General features: G+C 38.8%; 5 protein-coding genes and 1 pseudogene across 10 annotated transcripts; 3 read left to right on the top strand and 3 right to left on the bottom strand.

Moving 5' to 3' along the window:
- Window positions 1–967: 967 nt before the first annotated feature.
- On the top strand, window positions 968–3,487 carry LOC121772728 (salicylic acid-binding protein 2-like). The gene is made up of 3 exons (XM_042169928.1): window positions 968–1,427; window positions 2,761–2,898; window positions 3,136–3,487. Exons 1-3 carry the CDS (start codon window positions 1,062–1,064, stop codon window positions 3,439–3,441), a joined length of 810 nt encoding a protein of 269 aa, XP_042025862.1. The 5' UTR covers window positions 968–1,061; the 3' UTR covers window positions 3,442–3,487.
- A 3,902-nt stretch (window positions 3,488–7,389) lies between these two features.
- On the top strand, window positions 7,390–9,082 carry LOC121770096 (annotated as a pseudogene).
- LOC121770984 lies at window positions 9,070–12,869 on the bottom strand. Of its 4 annotated transcripts, none has more exons than XM_042167772.1 (12): window positions 12,667–12,869; window positions 12,512–12,583; window positions 12,388–12,435; window positions 12,211–12,312; window positions 12,002–12,088; window positions 11,326–11,922; window positions 10,509–10,997; window positions 10,265–10,329; window positions 10,074–10,167; window positions 9,895–9,974; window positions 9,442–9,774; window positions 9,070–9,197 (listed from the first exon to the last, which is right to left on the bottom strand). In XM_042167772.1, the coding sequence occupies exons 1-12, from the start codon at window positions 12,730–12,732 to the stop codon at window positions 9,161–9,163; spliced, it is 2,070 nt and encodes a 689-aa protein (XP_042023706.1). In that variant the 5' UTR covers window positions 12,733–12,869; the 3' UTR covers window positions 9,070–9,160. The 4 variants fall into 4 exon arrangements, with proteins under 4 accessions (XP_042023706.1, XP_042023707.1, XP_042023708.1 ...); XM_042167773.1 differs by having other exon boundaries at window positions 12,512–12,574; window positions 12,667–12,868; XM_042167774.1 differs by having other exon boundaries at window positions 12,388–12,427; window positions 12,512–12,574; window positions 12,667–12,867.
- Window positions 12,870–13,688: 819 nt separating this feature from the next.
- LOC121772130 (nuclear pore complex protein NUP58-like) lies at window positions 13,689–17,305 on the bottom strand. The gene is made up of 6 exons (XM_042169121.1): window positions 16,777–17,305; window positions 16,550–16,664; window positions 15,498–15,971; window positions 14,604–15,102; window positions 14,112–14,152; window positions 13,689–13,900 (listed from the first exon to the last, which is right to left on the bottom strand). Exons 1-6 carry the CDS (start codon window positions 17,043–17,045, stop codon window positions 13,865–13,867), a joined length of 1,434 nt encoding a protein of 477 aa, XP_042025055.1. The 5' UTR covers window positions 17,046–17,305; the 3' UTR covers window positions 13,689–13,864.
- Window positions 17,306–17,600: 295 nt separating this feature from the next.
- LOC121772131 (THUMP domain-containing protein 1 homolog) lies at window positions 17,601–20,542 on the top strand. 3 transcript variants are annotated; one of them, XR_006044271.1, is made up of 8 exons: window positions 17,601–17,741; window positions 17,819–17,935; window positions 18,495–18,998; window positions 19,301–19,440; window positions 19,536–19,656; window positions 19,858–19,998; window positions 20,064–20,176; window positions 20,296–20,542. XR_006044271.1 is itself a non-coding variant. In XM_042169122.1 (7 exons), the coding sequence occupies exons 1-7, from the start codon at window positions 17,682–17,684 to the stop codon at window positions 20,383–20,385; spliced, it is 1,173 nt and encodes a 390-aa protein (XP_042025056.1). In that variant the 5' UTR covers window positions 17,601–17,681; the 3' UTR covers window positions 20,386–20,542. The 3 variants fall into 3 exon arrangements, 1 of the variants encoding a protein (XP_042025056.1); XR_006044270.1 differs by having other exon boundaries at window positions 20,064–20,180; XM_042169122.1 differs by lacking the exon at window positions 20,064–20,176.
- Window positions 20,543–21,181: 639 nt separating this feature from the next.
- Window positions 21,182–22,280, bottom strand: LOC121770962 (dof zinc finger protein DOF3.4-like). Its single transcript, XM_042167750.1, has one exon. The coding sequence runs from the start codon at window positions 22,140–22,142 to the stop codon at window positions 21,459–21,461; it is 684 nt and encodes a 227-aa protein (XP_042023684.1). The 5' UTR covers window positions 22,143–22,280; the 3' UTR covers window positions 21,182–21,458.
- Window positions 22,281–24,017: the final 1,737 nt, after the last annotated feature.

Below are 24,017 nucleotides of genomic sequence, written 5' to 3'. Positions count from 1 at the left end.
AATTTGTTTATTCATAATAATCCTTTAATAACTATTTTAATTTAACCAGATAACAAATCTACTAATCTATTAATTACTATTTGAAAGTCGCACCATTAAATGAGTCAACTTTGAATCACTAGGATGGTCCCATATTGCAGCCATCTATGACTCCTCTAATTTAATTTCATATGCAATGTAAAATTTAACTTTGATTGCTCCTCTAATTAAATTATGAAATCAAGTCTCCTTTATGCAGCCCTTCATAGGGTGACTTACTAGATGCTAAGTTGCTAACAACTCAAACTGAATTATGCTTACTTATATGTAAAGCAATTTATTGACATATAGACGGAATACTCTCTCGGTAATCATTTGATAATTGTTAGGTGATATTTTACTGGATGAAATTTTACCAACGATGATTTTTCTCATTATTTGGTCTGTAATTTTACCTACAGGCTACAAACACTTAATCTATTAGTATATAGATGGGACGTATTCGATTCAGTAGCTAAATAGCGTTAAAAATCAAAACATTTATATTGAATCTTGTGATCTAACGGTTAAATTAATGTCACGTATCATCTAATAATGTAGATTATTAGTCTAATAATGTAGCTTGGCTAATAATGTTTTAGTAAAATAATGATAACATAGCATCTTAGTCTAATAATGTAGCTTATCACAACCATCGAATAGCATCTTAGTATAATAATGTAGCTTATCACAACCATCGAATCTAAAGATCATATGGCTGTGATTTGTTTGATGCTTAACACTAAAGAGGTAGTAGGACCATATTACCAAATTTTGTAACATTTGTACTAAGAAAATCCGCCAATAAAATACTCCTATTAATTTCTTTTAATTATAACTTTGGTTCAAATTTGTTACTATAATTTCACAATAATACCAAGAACTTTATGGAGCAAACACGTCTTGAATAACTTATAAGCAAGCCATCTACCTAATTTTAATAAAAAAAAATATCTCTTGAACTATCTATAAATACGCCTACGCACACGTGCACAAATCACAACCAAAACTCCATCATCAAATTTATTTGCTAATCCATAGCAATGGCAACTGTCTCGGTGCATATTGTCCTAGTCCACGGCGCATGCCACGGTGCATGGTGCTGGTACAAGCTCAAGCCGCTGCTCGAGGCGGCCGGCCACCGCGTCACGGCCCTCGACCTAGCCGCCTCGGGCATCGACCGAAGAAGCCTGCAAGAGCTCCGAACCCTTGACGAGTACTCTCAGCCTCTGCTCGAGCTGATGGCCTCAATTCCGGCCACGGAGAAGGTGGTTTTGGTGGGCCATAGTCTTGGTGGAATGAATATTGCACTTGCAATGGAAATGTATCCTCACAAAGTTGCTGCTGCTGTTTTTCTGGCTGCTTTCATGCCCAATTACACACATGCTCCCTCCTATGTTCTTGATCAGGTAATTAAACTATTATTTTTTTATCAGACAAATGAATATAAATTTAAAGATCGAATCAATTGATATACTTGAACTCAAAATAACATTACCACTCTAATGGAGTATTGCGGGGTCCAATATGTGATTTGACACACATATATCATACATTATTGCATTTGATAAAGCTATGGGCGGAGTCAGGATTTCAGAAGGGTAAAATTATAATATAGGATATTTTTTTATGTATTTTAAGAGGGGCAATTGGTATAATTTTATGTATATATTCAAAAATTTGCTCCACCTTCAACCTTGCTAGATCCGCCCCTAGATAAAGCCCACATAGTTTATTGCATTTGATGAAGTCCACATAATTGAACCATCACATATTTTCTTATCATCGTTTTTTTATACTATTTCGAATTGGATTGAAGAGCGATGACGATCGCGTGGATACATCATCAATTTAGCGGTGCTATGCGAGTCCATATATAAAAGTTAGTACATCAGTTCAAGAAAAATAATTATATTTTATATTTTTTATATATATATCAAAATTAACTACTACTCCTATATTATCTATTAATAATAAGTTTAAACTATAATGAGAAGAATTTCATTTTTCGTTAACAATATTTCAACTTTTTTTTTCTGTGTTATGTTACCAATTTCCTTGGTGTCACATTAATTTTTATGGACAGGTTCGTATATATATCGAGTTTTGATTGCGTGATTAATTTTCCTCTCTACTGTGCATGTTTTACTTTAGGAGATTAAAGTAGTCCAAATCAATCGCAAATTAAATAAAACCATGTGCGTATGAGTTGGGATGCATTTATTACTTTGATAACGAAAGCAAGTCACTTCAAATAAATCACACATAAAAAAACGATACTTTTAAATCGATGCGCGAACCCCATTAATTCACACTCTTCATTTGCCTATGAATTAATTTTAGCTATTAATATTTGTAAAAGTTACATATCACGTCCATGTCTGAAAAGGAATACAAATCAATTAGCTTTCTTAGAAAACCTATAGTATATTACTCCATTTGATCATCCCACGGAAGATATCTCACTTTCCTTTTTAGTTTGTTCCATTAAAGATGTCACATTTCCATTTTTGGTAAAAGTTCATTCTCACATTAAAATAAAAATTATATATTCTCCCTTTTATTTCACACACAAAACAAAACCTCCTAAAATCATGTGTCGTCCCACGAGTATGACTTCTTTTGTGGGACGGAGTGATTATATTTTTTTCATGAATTTATTTTTGGTCATAACTCATATATCTCTAGTTAATTTTTTATGAGTGTTTAATTAATTAGTAATGTATCTTTTTAAATTTGAAGTATAACGAGAGAACTTCAGCAGAAGCGTGGCTAGACACTGAATTTCTTCCATATGGCTCTCCGGAAGAAAATCTTACCTCAATGTTGTTTGGCCCAAATTTTACATCCTCCAAATTATACCAACTTTGTACACCTGAGGTAAATCTCTTCATATTATTCTGTATTCTTTTTGTGCCCATATTGTGAGTATTTAGTTCTCAAATGTGGCCCCACCCCTTTTGTATACTTTGTGGAGTAGTATAGTATTGCACAATAATGTAAGTTATCCAAAGGTAGTGATAGTACAAAAGTTGAGCTCATTTTAGATTTCCATAACTTGTATCAGTGGCACCTAATTTCTCAAATTGAAGTTAGTTATATGTGGATGATGTGCAGGACTTGGAGCTAGCAAAAAGTTTGGTAAGGCCAAGCTCTCTGTTTCTTGAAGATTTATCAAAGAGGAGTAGATTCACAAAGGAAGGGTTTGGATCGGTGAAGAGGGTCTTCGCAGTGTGTAAGGAAGATAAAGGAATTCCACTAGATTTCCAGCAGTGGCAAATTGCAGAGAATGGAGTAGATGAAGTGAAGGTGTTAGAGAATATTGATCACATGGCTATGCTATCAAAGCCCAATGATGTTTGTCAATGTTTACTGGAGATAGCAAAAGTTTATGCTTTTAACATTTTCAATACTACTATTTAATTGCGTGCACTTGATGATATTATAAACATTCACTTTTACCATAGTATTTGTAATCTTGTCCAATTGGTTGAATCCCTAGATTAATTTGTAGTGCAAAATTAAGACAGACTAAAACAGGGTCCAAAAATTAAAGTAGAGTCTTCCAACAATGTACCTTCCTGGAAAATCATTTATTACTACTGCAAGGAAGACCATAGAAGAGTGTGGACAGGGACGGACCTAGGCATGGGCCAAGCCGCTGCTCCAGTGGGGGCTTGGCTGGTGCCGCTCCCTGCCTGTATCGACGTGAAGAACCCAAAGAGGCAAAGACCAAATGTGATTTTACGTTTTTTTTAAGAGGAGAGAGGAATGATAGTAGTAATACTTTACAGCTATACGTGGGGACCACTTTAATTTGATTTGGAAAAAAATAACAATATAAATATTGTGATTTTGTCATTTCATTCAATATTATGCCCTTTTTTTAACTTATTACGTATTTAGTATTTATATTTTAGGTAAATTTCTTAGTTTATTCTATCTATTAATATATTTTGAATATCTATGGTTTTGGTGCATTTCTCTATTAATATAAAGAGTATTAATAGTAATTAAATCATAAAATTTAATCAAATTTTAGTCAATCTAGTAGGTCTAAAATTAAAATATTTAATTATATTTTAATTTTTTCACTTGTACATATTGTTTAAAATTAGAATATTAAATTATGATTTTTTAAATTTTTTCACTTTGTCTTATCCGTGTACAGGATGCTCCATCGACTTAGGATGCAATTTAAAACGATGCATTTTTATTAAAATCAATATTTTTCTTCTCTTATTTTAATGAAATGATATTATTTTAAATATACCAAAAGACAGACATTTATATAAGGATGATATCATAGGATAATTAAAAATTTCATAATTTAATATTTTGATTTCAAATGTTATACATATGATTATTTGACTGAACTTTGTGAAATAAGTAGGAAATGTACTATTTATGAATATATCATTTTTATGGAGTATTATTACATATAGCATTTTTAGAATTCTAGCCTCGGCTTATATAAATTTCTAGTTCCGTCTCTGAGTGTGGATGGCTTTGAATCAACATACCTTCAATGTGAAACTTTTGCAAAATTAGGTATTGATTTGTGATTATAGGTAGGGATATTAAAAAGGAACATGCATTGAGCCTATCGTGTACGTCTAGTATACTCGACGACATCCATGAATTTTCATACTATATGATTGTGAAATCGTAATAAACCCATCATTGACCATTGTCCATATTATTGGCTTCGTTAGGCCCGTGTTGTGTTGTTGTGCCAAAAAAAATCATGAATTTTTAATTTCTTATTTACTTTTCAAATTTTTATTAAATATTCGTAGTATTAATTTAAAATAGTTATATTTAAAGGATGAAGGTATTTATAAGAAAAAAATTATTTTCAATTGTAGTTTATATATAAATATATAGGGGTGTGATCAATTGCTAATTATTTAAGTTGCTAACTCATCGACGTAGTGTATTAAAATGTCAACACGAGAGAGAGATAATTAAATGATATGATACACTCATACACACCTTGTTTATTTATTTGAAGTTATACATAAAATGGTTAAATCGGACTTTGATTTTATATAGTTTTTAATTTAATGATGTAAATAACATTTTTTAAAGTGTTGGAATCAAATTAAATATTATTAATATGCAGTAAACGAGAGTGTTGCTCAGGTTTCTATTTAAAATTATCTTATTGCAATTATTTTTTAGTAAATTAAATTGTAAGGTGGTATTTTAAATATAAAAATTATTAGGGCATATATAATTAAATTTAGTTTCAAAAAATAATTAAATAAAAATTAGTAGTAGTGCTTCTCATCTGAACCGAACCCAGGTTGGTTTGGGCATGAGCTAGGTTGTTGGATTGAAGAATTCTAATAGACTGGGCCTAGGTCTGAGTTGAAGAAATGTCCCAACTGAAGTTCGCTTCGAAGGAACAGCCCGTACCTGATCTGGGCCGAAATGGGCTCAGTCAGCATGGCCCAGTTGATAATTCTAGGTCTATATGTGGTTAATGATAAGAACTAATCCGCCCCATGATGGCTGAATAAAAATAGTACTACTAGCTAAGAACTAATCAAAATAATGGAATAATGTATTTTTTTATACGAATGAGTGGATTCAATTCTTCCTTCCCCACAAATTGGCTATCACAATACCTCACATCAATTCACAAATTGGCTATCACAATACCTCACATCAATTCAACAAAGTAGCATCGAAACATTAATAGATCAAAAAAACAAAAAGCTTCAAAAGAGGGGAGAAATCTAGCATCAAAATTACAAGTTTTTCCTTCTGATTTTGCCCTTGCCGTGGAACTTCTTCTTGGCAAACTTAATCTTCTTCTTGAGCTTCTTTCCAATAGGTTTGAGGAATTTGGAACTCTGATTATCATCCGCGGCAGTCTCGACTTCCATGGTGGCGAAAGAGACGGAAGCATCGTCGTCGGTGCGAGTGGGTTTAACTGGGAGCTTGGGAGCGGCGAGGGCCGCCTCCTAGATGGCTAGCTTGGCGGCGTCCTTCTTGTCATAAATCGGCTCAACCGTCTCCCTCCTAATCAACCTCAGCCTCTTCTCTCTCCTCGATCTGATCGATTTCCCCATTGCTTCGGCGGCGCCCAAATTTGCTGCTCAATAAAATTAGGGTTCTGGGCTGATTCTACGGAAAAATGTATTTAAGAGAGAGAGATGTCAAAATAGATAATCTTAGAATGAGTAAAATTCTTTGGTCTTTACCTTCTGTCAAACGTAATTTTAAATTTCATACACTGCTGCAACGCTAGTGGTGGTCTACAGTGTATGCCCCATATTAAAGGTAAGTTTACTAAAAAGCCCCTGAAGGCATTTGGGCATTTTAGTCCGAAAAATGGCTACAAATATACGATTTGTGATTACTTTAAGGTTAGGGGCCTGCAACGGAACTTTTAGAAACGTTAGGGATATTTGATGTAGTTCACTCTAATTTATAAGGCTGAGAATGAGTCATAAATTCCTCACGTATCCACCAATTGACAAGGAAACCAATATTTTCGCCCGCAGGGGCGTAGCGCAGTTGGCAACGGAGGGGGCAGATCTCGCTGCAATGAGCCTGGGTTCGAATCCCTGCTATCGTGTAGTTGCTTCCATTTCTCAGGCACAAGTGTGAGGCCTTGGGAGATGGGCTTCTGGCAGCCAGTGGGTTAAAGCCTCTCCCTTAACGAGCTACTGTACCCTGATTGAACCCCCTCACATGATGTCGGGCCGGAGTGTGGGGTCCCCTCACATGATGTCGGGCCGGAGTGTGGGGGCTGTGAGGCCTTGGGAGATGGGCTTCGCTTCTGGCAGCCAGTGGGTTAAGGCCTCCCCCTTAACGGGCTACTGAGCCTCTCCCTTTGGCAGCCAGTGGGTTAAGGCCTTCCCCTTAACGGGCTACTGCATACCCTGATTGAACCCCCTCACATGATGTCGGGCCGGAGTGTGGGGAATGTGAGGCCTTGGGAGATGGGCTTCTGGCAGCAAGTGGATTAAGGTCTCCCCCTTAACGGGCTACTGCGTACCCTGATTGAACCCCCTCACGTGATGTCGGACCGGAGTGTTTGCTGCAAGGAAACCAATATTTTCTCTTGAATCATCTGTTTTATATAGGAGTATATTACTATTCGACTAGTCTACTAATAAAGTGAAGAGCTAATTGACCATATTAGAGGCAGTTGATCATGATAATCTAAGGGCTATAATTTTGTCTTAAAATTTTGATGTAAGACGTGGTTCAAATTTATGTATACACAATTATATACTCCATCACATAGTTGTAATAGAAGCTGTCTCAAAACCATCGGTGCATATTGTTCTAGTCCACGGTGCGTGGTGCTGGTACAAGCTCAAGCCGCTGCTCGAGGCGGCCGGGCACCGCGTCATGGCCCTTGACATAGCCGCATCCGGCATAGACCGGAGAAGCCTGGAAGAGGTCCGCAGCCTCTGCTTGAGAAGGTGGTTCTGGTGGGCCACAGCCTTGGTGGATATGAATATTTCACTTGCAATGGAAATGTATCCTCACAAAATTGCAGTTGCTGTTTTTATTGCTGCTTTCCTGCCTGGCTCTACACCTCAGGTGATTAGATTCAACTCCATCCTATTTTAACAAAGAATTATGCTGGGGGATGAAGTGAATCAAATTAACATTAGTATCAAAATATTCATGTTGTTATTACAAAAATAAAAAAAAAAACAATCAAGATAAGGTATTGTTTTGTTGGTAATTCAAGATTAAGAACTCTGGGAATTTAGGTTTTAAATGTTGGCAAATAGACACAATTCACCACTGTTGAAATCACAACTAATGGTGAATTATTTTTATAATAAGGATAAAACTGTAAAGGGTGATATTTTTTTTAAAAAAAATTTAGTGACTATTTTAGTTTTACATAGGAGTCGGATCTATTAATTGCAACTTGAATATAAAACGTTCATTATTCGATCAGAAAATAATGAGTCTAGTCAAGCTTATGGGTTTATAGCGATAGGATAGTACGAATAGTCTTGACAAATTCCAATTCGTTATGATAAAATTTATACAGTATTAAGATTGAATTATAAAAGAAAGAAAACGACATAGTTTTGATTTCGCCTTTCATAGATTGAATGCACGAAAAAAAATATCAAGTGATGATGTATTCGCGAGTAAACAAGTTTATTTTAAACTAGAAGTTAGGGATTTCAATATATTCTTTTTGATCTATATTTAATTTATTATAATAGTGATTGGATTAATCTTATTTAGAAAACTTAACATTTTTGTTTTGTTTAAATTTGAAGCTTTCGGATATAACTCAAGGAGAAGGGTGGTTAGACACACAGTACTTACCATATGGTTCCAATGAAAATCCTCTTAACTTCGATGCTCTTCGGCCCCAATATGCTTTCCTCCAAACTTTACCACCTTTCTTCACGTGAGGTACATACGTTAGTTGAGAGACCGTGAGTGATCAGCGAAGGGCATAACATTTGCTCTTGATTCTCACTCATGGTCTCTCTTCCATTCTCATGAAGAAATGTTTATTGTCATTAATAGTAACTTTAAGAGTGGCTTATTTGGTGTTGGGCAGGACTTGGAACTAGCAAAAATGTTGAGCTCTCTTTTTCATGAAGATTTATCAAAGATGTTTATTGTGCATTGGTCACAAAGGAAGGGTATGGATCGGTGAAAATGGCATATGTTGTGTGCACGGAAGATAAGATTATTCCAGAAAGTTGCCAACGCTCGCTGATAGAAACAAATGGTGTGGATGAAGTGAAGGTCATACAAAATGCTGATCACATGCCTATCATCTCAAAGCCCCAACACCTCTGCCAATCCCTACTCGAGATAGCTAATACTTATGCTTAAATAAGTATTTTAATGGGGTCGTTCGATTGTCATGTTTAAACCAATTTGTACAACTTATAAGCATGTTTTCTTAGGCCATATAGTGATGTCTCTCGGCCTGAGCCCATGGGTCAAACTGGTGGTTCGAGTATCATAGGAACCCTGCCTGGCTCGAAGGCCCACACCTCGAATATTGAATTATTGAATCTATTTATACAAAAATTAGAGGGATGGGAGTGAATGACCATTTTATATTACTTGAAAAAATTGAAATACATATGCTTATGAGATGGTGATTCTGTAATGTAACTATTAGGCCGAACTATTGCTGAAAAGAGAGCTCCTGAAACTTCATCAAACTGCAGAAATATCAGAGAGTGAGATTATGTTGTTGCAATCAGAAATATACAGAGCAAAGATATCCTGCATCCATTTTTTGGGCCTTGGAAGCATCGGATGAGCTACGTCCAGATTCTGAGGGCCGAAAAATGGACGCAAGATAATTTTGATACAAAGTCGGAAATTACAATTATTGGAGCAAGATATGCACAAATGAATGTTCAGAACTCAGAAGTCGTATGAGATGGCAGGAAAATGACTTACCGGCGCAGAAGCACCTGTGGATTATATGGAAATAAGCCTTTTTTGTTGAGACTGTCAATGGACGTGGTCAATGAAGCCAAGCAATCCCGAGCAGCCACAAATGGTCGTTTAAAATTGGCACGGCTGTTGTTGCCATGTGCATGGCCTTCGTTGCACTCCGTCTCAAGTGATGGAGTTCCACCCTCCTTTAATGGTGCCGGATATGTTGCTACTTTGATATCTCTTGAATCAGCTAAAATCTTTGGTCTCTTTACACACGATTGGCCAGAATCATCTTTCACTCCCGGAAATTCCACAAATAAGCTCCAGAAAATGCAAATGATTCGTAATGATCTGGCAGAATCCATGTAATGTTAAAGAAAGAGCCATCAGTTAAAATACTCAATGCTTGTTGAAGGACCATGCGAATTTCAAGGGAAGACACGCTAGATAAAGGAAGTTTTGAATACAAACCTCAAAAGGTATTCAGCACAGATAGATCCAGTATCTTTCGAGATGAGATAGTCAAGAAGGACTTGATGATCATAGCTTATCTGTAGCAAAGATGCAGAAACTTTACTGCATGAAATAAAAGAGAACTTGCTAAGATAGAAAAAGGATTTTGGTGAGATCTTCCTTCTCTGCAAAAATACCTCAGCAAGAAATAAATGGAACAAATGTATAGGATTAAACACATCAGCAGCAAGACGATTCTTCACTTCAGCAAGTGGCTCGTCGTTAACAATCCTTCAATAATTTACAAGTATTGATCAGGAAACGCATCAAGCAAACACTTCAGAAGGCACTGAATAAAGAGACGCTCTAGTATCAGTGTTTTACTTACTGACGTTCTTGAAAGAATGACGGCATGTGAAACAGTTGCAAGAGCATTTTAAACAGTATATCATCCTACAATTCAAAGGGATGAAACTATTGAAAAACATAAATGCTCGAGAGCTGATAAAAAATTACAAAAAATTGAAAGAAATTGGAAATCTACAATACAGTCATGACACTCATACAAATTTTAAGATGCGTAAGAAGCTAATCGACAACTCTCATGATAAGATAGAACAATGAGAACAAACCTCGTGCATGAATAATTGGATAAAGGATAACGTGAATCTCACACATCGTTCGAAATACAACTCATCATTTCGAAGAATATCCACATGAACGTGTAACTGAAGCCATTTATGGAGCTCTGTTAAACCTATGCTGTTGTCACTACAAAACTCTGATTCCAAATTCAGGTCTGAGGAACTTATATGTTTCAGATTTTCATCCACGCACTTCTGTTCATCAGGACCTCCTTCCACGACAACCAAATTGAGCGAACACTTCACGAAAAGCAAAATCGCCAGCCTTTGCAAATGGAAAGATGGAATATTGTGTTGTTTCTCATCAAATATGCTCGTGCAAAATGGGGACCCTTCTAAAAAGCCATCTTGGTCGAGTTTACCCCCAGATATAGGTTGCAATAATAGATCTTCAAAGTAATCATGCAGTAGAAGAATCCATGTCTTGCTTATAGTTGGCCCAATACGGATTATCGAACTAACCTTGACCATGAGCATCTGCATGTGCAACATCTACCAGGTTAGGCATGGTAATGGGTCTTCTATCAAATGGAATATAGCCAATCTGAACAAAGTCAGAAACACAATCATTAGAAAATCACTGAGATAAAGTTCGACAACCAAATTCACTCATTCATACACTAAAAGATAGTTGGAAGAACTTATGTTTTACAAGATATGCTGTGGTAGGTGTATGGAATGTACATCAGAATATGTGATAGAATGTAAGTCCACATAAATAATATATTTAATTAGCAGAAAACAAGAACACCATCACTCCAATTATCACAACATTCTTGAGAGTACGACCAGTCAAATTATTTACCAGCACTTTGTGTCTGAAGTAATGAGATATGCGGACATGATGAGGACTTTGAACCTCAACTTGGCACCACAATGTAAGTTTTGGGACAAGGTTGACGATTTGCCAAATCATAGGTGAAAAATCAACTTCAGCTTCAACTTCAAGAGAACTGCTTTGTGTGACCAACGAACAGAATAACTGAATGCAATATCCAAAGAATGTAGTCATTTCTATCAGTTGAAAATAATCTATTTTTAGTACAGCATCTTCTGCAGGGCCATTGAGACAATCGGTATTATGACCAACATAGATCACTCTTAATAAGTCCCATGGAAAACTTATCACTAAAGAGCTGACAGAATCCAAGTATGTTTTCATGCATTTCTCATCGATATCTTGCTTCATACATTTTTGTATATTACGCATAACTCGGAAAATAGCAGCCACCACAGACCAATTTGCACTTTTCAGTTTCAGCTTCAGTAAGGATCTTGTAGATGGATTGAAATCTGGATATCTGGTTTCAAATGCACTATCTGGAGAAGATTTAAGAACGTTACGAATTGCCAAATCCAAGCAAAGGCACAACAACTGCATAAATTCATCCCAGTCACCATCCTGAAAGAAAAAAATTATGTAATTACAAACAGAAAACATGAGAGAAGCCAGGAATTATACGATTGCTACAGAATTGTACCAATGCAAGCAAAAACTCAGAAATGGCCACAAGAGTGTTCCCTACTAAATGTTGAGCATACTGACTTTTGATAGTGAGCAAAAACATCTGCAAATACATTACAAAGTCATGATGTCTAGTAAAAAAACACAAGTCCAGTTTCCAAATGAAAAACAGAACAAGAATCAAGCTAGTTCAAGTCATTTAACAATGTGTGTGGCAAGCTTTACCAAGTCACCAATGATAATAGCCAAACAATGACGGTTATCCAACTGTGCGGTTGCATCAATAAAACATTCACCGTCGAAGGCAGTGTCTGCCAATAGCTCCTCCTAAAGAAAAGGAAAGACTTATCAAAAGGAAAAAAACAACGATTTTTAGGCAGTGTGAAGAATGAAAGTGCAGACCTCGTCAGAGTCGAGTTCATCAACCAGCTGCTTAACTTGTCTGAAAACCTACAATTAGGGAACGATTAAGCAATATTTGGAGAGCAATTGGAAGGCCCTTCTCAACAGAAATTCAACAGTAAACCTGAGACAGAGAAATTAGAAGGTCCTTCTCAATTTCTTGAGTGAATGTGCTGGTAGAAAGATCCTGCAAATGCTCAGAGCACGACGGAAATTATTAAAAGAGACGGAAACGTAAAAAGAAGAAGTAGATAAAATAGGGGTGGTTGAAATGGTTACTGAGAAGCGGTGAAGAGAGTCGTGGAGGAGGCGGTGGAGACGCATGTGTTCAGGCCGAGGACTCATCTTGTAATCGTGATGTTGACTGTCAAGAACACAAATTTTTAAGTGGGAGTGGAAAAGAATGGCAAATAGTGATTGGTTTTTTTCATTTGTTGTACAGTTTTCTACGAAATTGAAAAAAATGTTCTTTTCCCAAAACCCATCGATCAACGACGTTGGTTAGACTTTTTAGATTCATTTTATCTCTAATTTTCACTAGGAGTATATTTAATTAAAATGCGATAATTGAAAAAAAAACAGGTGAGAGCGAGGGTGCACTAGGTCAATTCCATGAGCCAAGGAAGGTTTAGAATTAGGCCTGTCGTTCTTAGAAGTATCTCTGTGACTCTATGCAAGGGGAAGTGATGCATTCTCTGCTGTTGAAGACATGACATGATGCTGAATTTTGAGTTCACACTTCACAACAATCTGGTTGATATGTGTGACAAAAAGGGATTGCTCGCCTCTGCTACAGATGCATTTTCTTGCCTGCCCAAGTGTGAGTGAAGGTGTTGGGGTTGATGCTTACAAGATACGGTCACTGTGGGAGGGCGAATATGGGCATTTCAAGATGCTAAAGCGTGGCTTGAAGCTGGATCAGGTCATCTTGCTTTCTCTTCTAGCTGCTGCTAACTAACCATGGTGACTTGGATGGACAAATCCAGATGCTTCTGGAGGAGTATTAAGGAGCTCGATTCAAGATCGGGACCTAAGCAGTAAGCACCATTCATGCATACCAGTTTTTGGAGACAAGCTGGGCTGTGGATGGAAATGATCCCAGTTTCAGCTGGATTCAAGTTCAGATTAGTGTTTGTGTGTTCTCTTTAGGCAAGCAATCATAGTTGCAATGCGGTCAAGTTGAGGCCGAGCTGTGTATTCTGCTGTGGAAAATGCATCTGTAGCTTAGGCCATAAATCCAGTAGACCTTTACGAGTACCAAGATGGGACATGATTGAGAAATAAATAGAGAAACCCAAAACTGGAAAGCAGGAATCGCAAAGGCAATTTTAATAGAATATCTGCAATTCTTCCGGTAATAAGATTCAGAATTACAATGAAACAAATTTCTGAGGTCGAATTACAACCCCAAGGAATGATACATTTCATGTCGAGACAAATAAGATGGATAGTAACAGTGGTGGTCCCTTCTTCATCACTAGCGTCGCCCTGTACGACTTTTTGCTCTCGCCTTCTGCAGGACAAATGGAGATGTACATAAATAATAAAACTCTGATCGCTGCTGCTAAATTTTGAACGCATAAGACCACTTAATTCCAAATTGAATCACAATCGGAAATGGCATGATTAAAGCTTGCTTAACTAGTGTAAACAATCTAGTCAAGCTAAAACACAATTTGGGGAGACAGAGGCAGTTATTTACAGGATAAGGCAAGTTTACTTACTGATGCCATTCCAAAGCTTGCTCCTGACCCAGTTGCAGCTCCTATTGACAAAATAAAGGATGTTTAGTGAGATAGAGCAAATAACATGTAATCAATGAAAAGGAACTAATCTCATATGGCATCACTGTATGTGCAAGATATCAAAGTGACTTTTGTCCTGTAACATAACTTCTCAGAACCATCTCTAAAAAAGTATAGTAACACTATTCGGGAATAATTACATTTTAGTCCAAAAACTCATAAAAGCATTTGCAGTATCTCAAGACATACTAAGGAGACAATAACATCACATTATGCATTGGCTGGCCAATTTTATAGCATCCATCAGTAACAGTAGCAGCAAATGGACACATGTTTGGAAAGAATTAGTTTTAGCATTTGAAAACAAATAAAAAAAGGACACCAGCTTCTTCATTTTTTCTCTGTTCCTATTTCTCCTATTCATTTTGGAATTTACAGAGAATCAATACCTAGTAGAAACTGATAACTGACCTGTAGCAAAAGGCGTCGAGAATGCTGGTGCTGCAGCAGGGGTTGAACTAATGGGTGTGGAAATACCAAAGGCAGATGAGGAAGCAGACAAGGAACTAAAAAGTGATGACTGTGAAGCAGCAGTTCCTAACAAAGATGAGAATGGAGCTGAACTGGTAGGGGTTGAGAATAAAGAGGGTGTTGATGAGGCAGCAGCAGGAGTAGGAAAGAATAGAGATCCAGTTCCACTTGATGCTGGTGCAGTAGTAGAGCTTGACGGGTTTGTTGAAGTTGATGCTCCAGTTGGCGCTGACAAGGCTAAGAGTCCTGTAGCCTGACCAGATGGTTGAGGAACATTAGGTAAATGTATAGTGGGATGAACCCTTCGAGCTGCAGCCTCCTGTTTCGCTGTTTCCCTCCTATCAGCTTCAAGAAACGGATCATTCTCATCTCCTCGATGGCGTTGGTCAGCAAGATATGCTGTTCTCATAGATTCGATGTACTGATGAATACTTTCCACCTACACAATCGTTAGGGAGATCAACTCAAGGGAACCAGGTATATGATTCAAAGCAGAAGCACAAAGCATTTGCAAATAAAACAACAGCAATCCAGCAAAAGCAAATACATACACTGGAACCTATCCTTTAGAGCAAGATTGAGTTGAAGTGTACTACTAAAGCACAGAATAAATGTGTCAGAGTTTTAAAACAGATTTTGAAAGCTTTTCATATTCTCTTAATTTCGAATCCAATAAGGCTATGATATAAGATTGAGAAAACAGACATATATAGGCTTGAAAATACCAGGGGTTCAAATTTGTTAACAAAGAGTACATTAGTAAGTGAAAAAAGGAGAAGGATTTATGATATTTATATACCACCAAAAAACAAAAGGAGCTACTTTTCTCATTACCTTAGCTGCAACATGAACAAAGAAGTCATGTACGTTAGTCATGACTTTAGGCAGAGATTGCAACAATGAAGAACTCGAATTTAAAGAATGTTTTCCAGAGTCTAAAAGTAGCAGTTGTTCTAATTCTTCAATCCACTGACGACACTCCGAAAGATATTTCTCAAATCGGGCAACAGTTTGCTGCAAAAAGGGCGACGGCTTCTTCGGTAGCCCACTGTAAAAATCAAAAACAGGAGCCATAGAGTTTCCCGCAGGCTGACCAGTTGATGTTTGAGTGACAGTTGCCCCAGAAGGCTGGGATGGTGCAGTGGCACCCGCTGGAGAATTTTTATTTTGGTGAAGAAACCTGGGTCGTAAAATCATAAAAGATCGAACAGCTACTTCTGTATTTCGCAGCATATCTTTCACAACAGTCATAAGCTCTTGCAGGGTCGCCTTCTGCCTCTCCATAGAAATGGTAATTCCACCAAGTTCCTGAGAATGTACAGCATAGATACCCATCAAGTGCTTAATAATCAATTACATTGACAGCACAATAATTTCACAAAAATGATCATCATCTCAAAAAATAGTTCAAATTCCTATATATCTAGTCGGCAAAATAAGAAGTTATTCATCATACAAAATAATCAGGCTGCTGCATTAATATTTGAAAATCAAAGCCATATTACATAAAAAGAACATACAGGAATTGAAAGAAAACATAGAAAGCATGAAAGTAAGAACATTCGCTCATCAAGTTGTTTTAGTCAAAACTACTGCCTAAGAAGATGGTCTCCAGAATAAAATTAAGAGAGGTCTTACAATTTTTAGCAGAACACCTAACTAGATACATATCGTGAGGAAGAATCTCAGCCAAAGGCCTAATCGCAGACATACAAAAGACAGATTACAGAGACATTGTCAGATAGTTGTTTAGTTCTTCGTCAAAAGCCCCATATATCCTCTGAAAATCTCTGCATTCCAATCATTGACACGAAATCCCTATATAATGCTATAGATTTAGTTCCGAATTAGAAGATTGAGTACAGAATTCTAAGCATTATATGAACCTGCACAATAGAGCTGGCATCAAGCTCAAATCCGTTGTTAGAGACAGACGAATCAAAGAGCCTGCTGCATTGGTCCAATCTCTGGCTTTCGTCTCTGTACTCCAATATCTTCTCCCTACATCCACACAAAGCTCAATTCCTAATCAACCCCAATAAAAAGTTAAAGCAAAAAAGGGAAGTAAACACGACAAAACCCAACAGGATAGCGCAAGAGAAACGAAAATTACTCAATTTGAAGCAGGACTTTCTGAGAATCAGGATGTAAATCAGCCCACTTGGTACCATAAGAAGCGGGAACTTTGTCATTCGTGAAGAGATAGAGCTGCGGCAGTTGCTGCGGCTGTGGCTGAGACTGCTGCTGTTGCGGCTGCGACAATTGTAACTGGAAAGGAGATTGTTGTTGCTGCTGCTGTTGGGGTTGGAACGGCGAGGGTTGTTGAATAGGAGTCTGGAATAGAGATTGCTGGGGCTGCTGAGGGGAGAATGAGAATGCCATTTTCGAGAACCGTTCACGATTGAATTCGAGGGGACTATTCTCGATCCGACGCTTGGAATCTCCGGGAATTATTCACAAAAACTGAAGCTTTTCAATGGTGAAATCGTGGAGGTGAAGAGCACCGGAACAATGTTTGGGTGCAGAATTGAAGTTTGTTTGGCATTGAACTGTAAAACCCGTTTCCTCCTTCGCTTCAAAATCAAAACCCTAAACCAAGGAAAAAGGCGCCATCACCATAAAAATGAAGGACATAAAACGTAAATGTAAAAATTGAAGGACGCTAAATGTAAATACTCTCTTCTTTGTCACCAGAAACGTGCAATTCTTATTTTGTAAATTTACAAGTAATACAAAAATCTTATAATATCGTTAAATTCTCATTTTCTGATAACTATTGTGCAAAATTATATCTATATATATATAAAAGTAATTTCACTTATGTAGTAGGAAATCCAAACTGGAAAAATTCCATAAAATTTTAAAGAAATAAATTGCATTAAAGGAAATAAATACTGAGATCCAATTGGATTGAGGCCCATTGGGCTTTCAGCGACGTGGGATTCATGAAGCAAGTCGAAAGAGGAAAATGGCGGCACCTAAACTTTCTCGTCACAAACCGCTGCAGCTCGGTTCTCAATGGCGCCCGACCACAAATCCAATCCAAACAAGAAAAGAAAGAATTACCTCCCCCAATATGTAATAACCCCTACTTCTCTCTTTTAATTATACATATCTCGAAGAATTTGAAATGATTGTTTAGCTTGCTTTTGCAGAAGCCAGTGAAAAAGGGTTCTTACCCGTTGCGCCCGGGAGTTGAGGGATTCTTTATAACGTGCGATGGTGGGAGGGAGCACCAGGCAGCAAATGAAGCTATCAATGTCATTGAATCTGTATGTATATATAATTCAATCAAAACTGACGGAGTTACTTTTATTAAAAAAATTGTGCCTTTGAGTGAGTACTAGGTTAATCAACTTTTTACTCCTTTGCGGTTACGGGCTCTGTGATTTGGGATTTTAGTTTTTTTCTGGGTGTTTTAATTGTATTTTTGTTTGCTTTCATGGCGGTTTGTTCATGATTTTTTTGGTTTTAGGAAACCTAAATCTTTTGAGTTGTTCTATTTAATCATGAAGTTGGTTTTATGAATATTTTTGGTATTATTCTGTACCTAAGTAGTTGGTATGTTGATTTTCCCTTAAAAAATAGAGTTCATTAAGTTGATTGTGAAAGCTAGTGTCATTCAAGTTTTTGGTAATTGAGCCTTGCTACTTAGTTGTGGTAAGGTACCTTTTAGCTCATATTCGTGGGGTATTGAGATGAGGAAGTATTTCTCATTGTCGGAAGATATGATTATGAATGATGCACTATATATTATTTTTCGTTTTTCTTCTTGTTAGAGCATGAAAGTTTTGGCCATAGTTAAAGTTTTAATATATTTGTTTGAAACAGTTCTATGAGGAGTTGGTGGATGATGATGATGCAGAGTTAAGAGTTGAGCACACAGAATTATCTAGGAAGCCTTCAAACAAAATCATAAAATTCGCATCGGATTCTTCTGGCAGCGACAACGATGATGATGATGATGACAAAGATGGCAATAAAGATGATGCGAAGGATATAAACAATCTAGAGACAGGGGATGACAAAGACCAAAATGCTGTTGCCTCAACTGACAATGGAAATGATGAGTTAAGACTTGAAACTGAGAATGTTGTGCCTTCCGAGAATCAAGCACTTACAGAGGAAAAGAAACCTGAGATACAAGATATCAAAGAATCTGAGACACCTGAGAATCAAGAAATCAAAGAAGCTGAGGCTCTGGGGCCACCGGCTAAGAGGCAATGCACCGATGCAGATGCTGCAAACAATGGAACATTGTCCAAAAAGGTTGAGACTAAATCTGTTGATAAGTTGATTGAAGCTGAGCTGGCAGAACTGGGAGATAAGAGCAAGGTAAGCCAAGATTATACTTTATTGTTATTCAACTTGCACCTGAATGCAGCTGATTCCTTACTTATCTATGTCCCTGAAATATGAATGATCATTTTAGTAATGCAGTAGCCAGTAAGGAAGTCAGGGAATGCTCCGTTTCATTGTTTTTTTCTTTTTTTTAAGTTGTCATCTGATTGATAAAGTAAATCAGTGATGACGTCTTCCGAACCCGAAATCTTCTTTTCAGTTCTGACTTCTCCACATGTTTTCATGTCTATTACTGCTGCTGTTTGGGTGATGCATTTATCTCTTTATGTAAGCAGAGGCGTTTTTGTAAACTTGACACTGGTTGTAATGGTGTTATCTTCATACAAATGCGTAAGAGAGAAGGAGATCCCAGCACAAAAGATATCGTGCATCGCATGATGACTTCTCTTGCTGTAACCAAGAAACACGTCTCAAGGTTAATACCTGACAATTAACATTTTCTTTCCGAATTTATCAAAATACGTCCAGCATTTGGTATCACCCAGCTGAGAGCATGGCGTTTTTTAACAGGTTTCTATTAAGGCTGCTTCCAGTTGAAGTATCATGCTACCCTTCAGATGAAGAAATCAGACAAGCCATCAAACCTGTCATTGAAAAGTATTTTCCTGTAGAAACTGAGAAACCACGTAAGGTAATTGTGCAATTTCTAGTTACTGTTTTGTTTTGTGAACATTAAATAGTAGTTTTTTCAAATATTGATATAGAAGATTCATACACAGAATTGACTTACATGGATATTTAATCTTTTTGACACTTCCTCCAAATGACAGTTCTTCTGATTGATACAAAAATACAACATGATTCTTACTCTTGATTGATTATTTTGTTTCAGTTTTCAGTTCTGTATGATGCTCGCGCAAACACTGGCATCAATCGTGCAAAAGTTATCGATGCAGTCGCCAAATGTGTTCCATCTATGCACAAGGTCGATCTGGCCAACCCGGATATAAGTATTATGGTCCAAATTGTCAAGGTTAGAAAATTCAGCTTTGTTAACAAAATCTGACTGCATTTTCTCATGAGAATTTGGCATTTTAGGAGTGCACCTACTCCATAACTGACATAAAACTGGCATTTTGATTGTGCTTGCTGCAAGCATTGATACATGCATAAGCATGCCTTGAAGATGAGACTTACATCTATCTGAAATTGTAGGTACTGACTTGCATAGTCATGGTGTTATTCTTTGAAAATTTATCTACTTAATACTTTCAAATATGAGTAACGTCCTCCTTATATTGAATTATTGATGGATACTTTGTGATTTCAGACTGTTTGCTTGATTGGAGTTGTGGAGAAGTACAAGGAATTCGCAAAGTATAACTTGAGGCAGCTTAGCAGCCCCTCAAATGAGGGGTAAAATTATGTTATGAAGGCATGGGGATCTACAGATTTTCTTTTACTTTTTCTACTTCTATTTTCGTTAGGAACTCAACTGAATCGCTTGGTGCATTTGATAAGAGATTTGGTGAATTTATGTTTAACCACGAATGATTTGGGCTGCAATTGGCTGATAATTTGCGCGTTGAATTACTTCATTGCAACTCAACTTATATTAAGAGAACAGAATTACTTAATCAAACTAACTAACTAGGATATAATAACAGACTCTATTAATATAATTAAGCAATTAATCTACTTAACAACACAAGAAAACATTAGGAGTACTTAACATACCATTTAAAATAGGTACAACTACAAGGGGGGGTTTAGCACTAACATAACATACATAATCATTTTAAGACTTTAAACATGTAAGAGTATTAAAGTAATTACACATATGTACTAGATCTTTCGTTTATGCACCATCAATAGACAGCATCACAAGTTTAACCAATACATAGATTTAGCCTATCCAAGGAAATTAATAACAGCATACTGCATAGCATAGTTGTTCAGTTTGCCTAGTTTAAACATAACTGAATACTTGCAGGATAACATGTCATGTCTAAACTAAACAATATCAAAGTCTTGTAACACACATTAGATGTCAACATATATGACTTTTGAACGTCATAATCTTATATAAGTCCTTGTTATCTGATATATTAAAGTGTCGCCGCCTGTCGGTGATCGGTCAATTTCTATTTTGGAGGAATTTGAAATTGGGAAAATTTTGTACTTAACCCACTAATTACAATAATAGGAGTAGAAGATATAGAAGCTTTTTGTTTCTTTCCGCATATTTCAACTGCATTAAAAACTAAAAAAAATGTGAACATTCATTAGGACGTAGGAGTGTGGCATGAGAACAAGATGATTGGCCAATTAAAAAACAACCAAAACCCCTACGGCAATTGGCATTCATGAAAACTGCAAAAACAATCTCTGCCACAAAAGCAACGTCGATATTCCTCCTCTCATATGCATATGCTACCTCGTAACTTCACTTTCCTAAATACAAAAGCACAAGTAAATAAATGATTTAAATCATCATTTCATAAAACTTCCTCCCGGTGTGGAAATAGCAAGATCCGGCAAAGCGAAATAGTCGCCGTTGCTATATCCACTCTCCCCACTCTCAATCTGCCACGTGTTCCCCGCCACAGTAGACCCCCCACCGCCCCCTCCCGCGGGCCCGCCCTCAACCACCCCAGGAAAAGGCCACACAGCCCGCCCTAGCCCGAATCCCACGTCCTCGAGCCCGTGGCCGAGCCCGAACCCGCCCAGAGCCCAGAGCCCGGCCCCCTGAGTGTTCAGCAGCGAGGTGAAGCTCCCGCAGATTTTAGCGTCGCCGGAGACGGAGAAGGGCCCCGCGGCGGAGTGATCGGCGGCGAAGGGGAAGGCGGCGGCGGGGAAGGCGCGGAAGTCGTGGTGGTGGGGCGGGTGGGAGAAGACGGCATTGTGGGCGGCGGCGGAAGAGGCGGAGCGGGAGCGCTTGGCGTTCTTGCGGCTGCCGCCGCCGACGGGGATGTCGCGGAGGGTGCCGCCGTGAGTCCAGTAGCGGCGGCAGGCCTTGCAGAAGTGGCGCGGCTGGGAGAAGTTGTAGTTGTTGTAGTAGCAGAACTTAGTGTTGGTAGAGGAGCAGCGCGGGCAGGGGAGGTGCTCCGGCTCCGGCGGCGGCGCTTGCCCTGAACGAGTAGCCTTTCTCTCAGCCGTGTCTGTAGCAGCCATCATGTATTGTGTTTGTGTGTGTGTGTGTGTGTGTGCATAAAGAGGAGTGGCTTCAAATGCTGGGGATTAAAGGGGTTATTTATACTATTGTGGAGGGGTTAGAGAAAGAGAGCAGATTTTGCAGAGGAATCAGTTTTAGGAATAAGTCGGCTTTGTATGGGTCGGCTTCCATATGGGGGGTTATTTATATGCATGAATTCCCAACATTTCTTCTTATTATTGGTACGGCTACTTTCACATATCAATGCTTTTCTTTTCTAAATTTCTTTTTGTTGCTTCGCCTATTATTATTTGGGATGTTGTCACTAAGAGCATCTGTAACGCCATGGGCCGGGCAGCAAATAGTGAGTCCCGGCCCGTCCCATGCATTACACGGAAGGGCGGCACTGCTCAGACCCATCCTGGGGCCGCGTTCCCGGCCTGGGGAGCGTCCCGCGTCCCGGCCCGGGACGGGGTTGCACGGTGACGGGCCGCATGTCCCGCGTCCCGGCCCAGCGTTACACGCTCTTCGGGCCGGGCCGCAAATCCAATTTTTTTTTTAATTCGATGTCTATAAATACGAGCTTGCGTTCCATCCATTTCAATCCCGCGTTTCATTTCAATACTCTATTATACCCTTTGTTTCGGCGCCAATGGATTGGTTCAACGGCGATCAACGTGAGATGGAGGAGTTCGTTAACTCGAACAATTGGTACATACCGTCGTCGCAACCATCGCAGACACAACCTAGTCCGGGAGTCGGTAGCAACGTCGACATTACATCGCCTGTCAACACCGAAGAGTTCGGGCTCAGTGAGATGGAGCCCGCTCGAGAGCGGGGAAAGGAGAAGGTCGGGGAGGAGGATGGACCGAAGAAGTACACTCCGCACGAGACATTGTGGCTTGCGAGGAACTACATCGATGTCGCCGAGGATCCTATCATCGGCAACCAGCAGACCGGTAAGGCTTTTTGGGAGCGGATTGCGCAGAAATATAACGCTGGCCGTCCGGAAGGGTCGATCGAGCGTAGCTACGTGAAGCTGCGCAAGCATTGTGGCCGGGTCCAGGCGGATATGAGCAAGTGGAACGGAAAGTGGGCCAACGTAGTCCGTATGTGGCCGAGCGGGCACAGCGAGGCGGACCTCGTCGAGAAGGCGAAGGATGCGTTCTTCACTGACGGGAAGAAGACCTTCAAGTACTTCGAAGTTTGGAAGCTCGTCGAGAAGAGCCCGAAGTACACCAGCGGTGCCGAGCCGGCGCCAACAGGTGCGGCGAAGAGAACCAAAGTTTCCGCCTCCGGAAACTACTCTTCGAGCGAAGGAGGTCCGGCGATCGACCTCAACGTGACGGACGACGATGTCTTCTGCTCCTCTCCTAGCATTCAGAGCCGCCCGATAGGAACAAAGGCGGCCAAGAGGAGAGCAAAGGGGAAGGCAGCTGCGAGCAACTCCGCTATGGTGCCACCGCCGACCAATCCGTCTCTGGATAAGATGGCCGACACTTTGTCGGAGATGAATATTACATGGCGGATGAGCCAGCTGACGGAGTTGACATCGAGGGATACATCGAAGATGTCGGACGAGGAGATCGAGTTGCACCGTGAGATGATCGCCTACCTTCGCGCCCAAATGAAGAAGTAGTAGTCGTGGCCCGGGTTTCTTGTATTTCAAATTTGCTTCGTCTAGTAATGTAATGTTAATTTCTAATGAACAATGCATTTTCCCGGTTTCAATTGTTCAACGAATTGCGTTTACGAGTTAAATAGGTTGGAGTTGTGAATAGTGTCATTTATTAGTTGCGGCCCGGGCCGCAACCTGCAGTGTTACAGCAGTTGGGGCCTGGGCCGCAACTGTAGAGGAATGATGACGTGGAGGGGACTTGGGGCCGGAAATGGGGACG

The sequence above is a fragment of the Salvia splendens genome, chromosome 16, assembly GCF_004379255.2.
Source record: "Salvia splendens isolate huo1 chromosome 16, SspV2, whole genome shotgun sequence".
Taxonomy (NCBI): Eukaryota; Viridiplantae; Streptophyta; class Magnoliopsida; order Lamiales; family Lamiaceae; genus Salvia; species Salvia splendens.
Note: the sequence above shows the minus strand (reverse complement) of the source record. Positions and strands in the feature narration are given on the sequence as shown.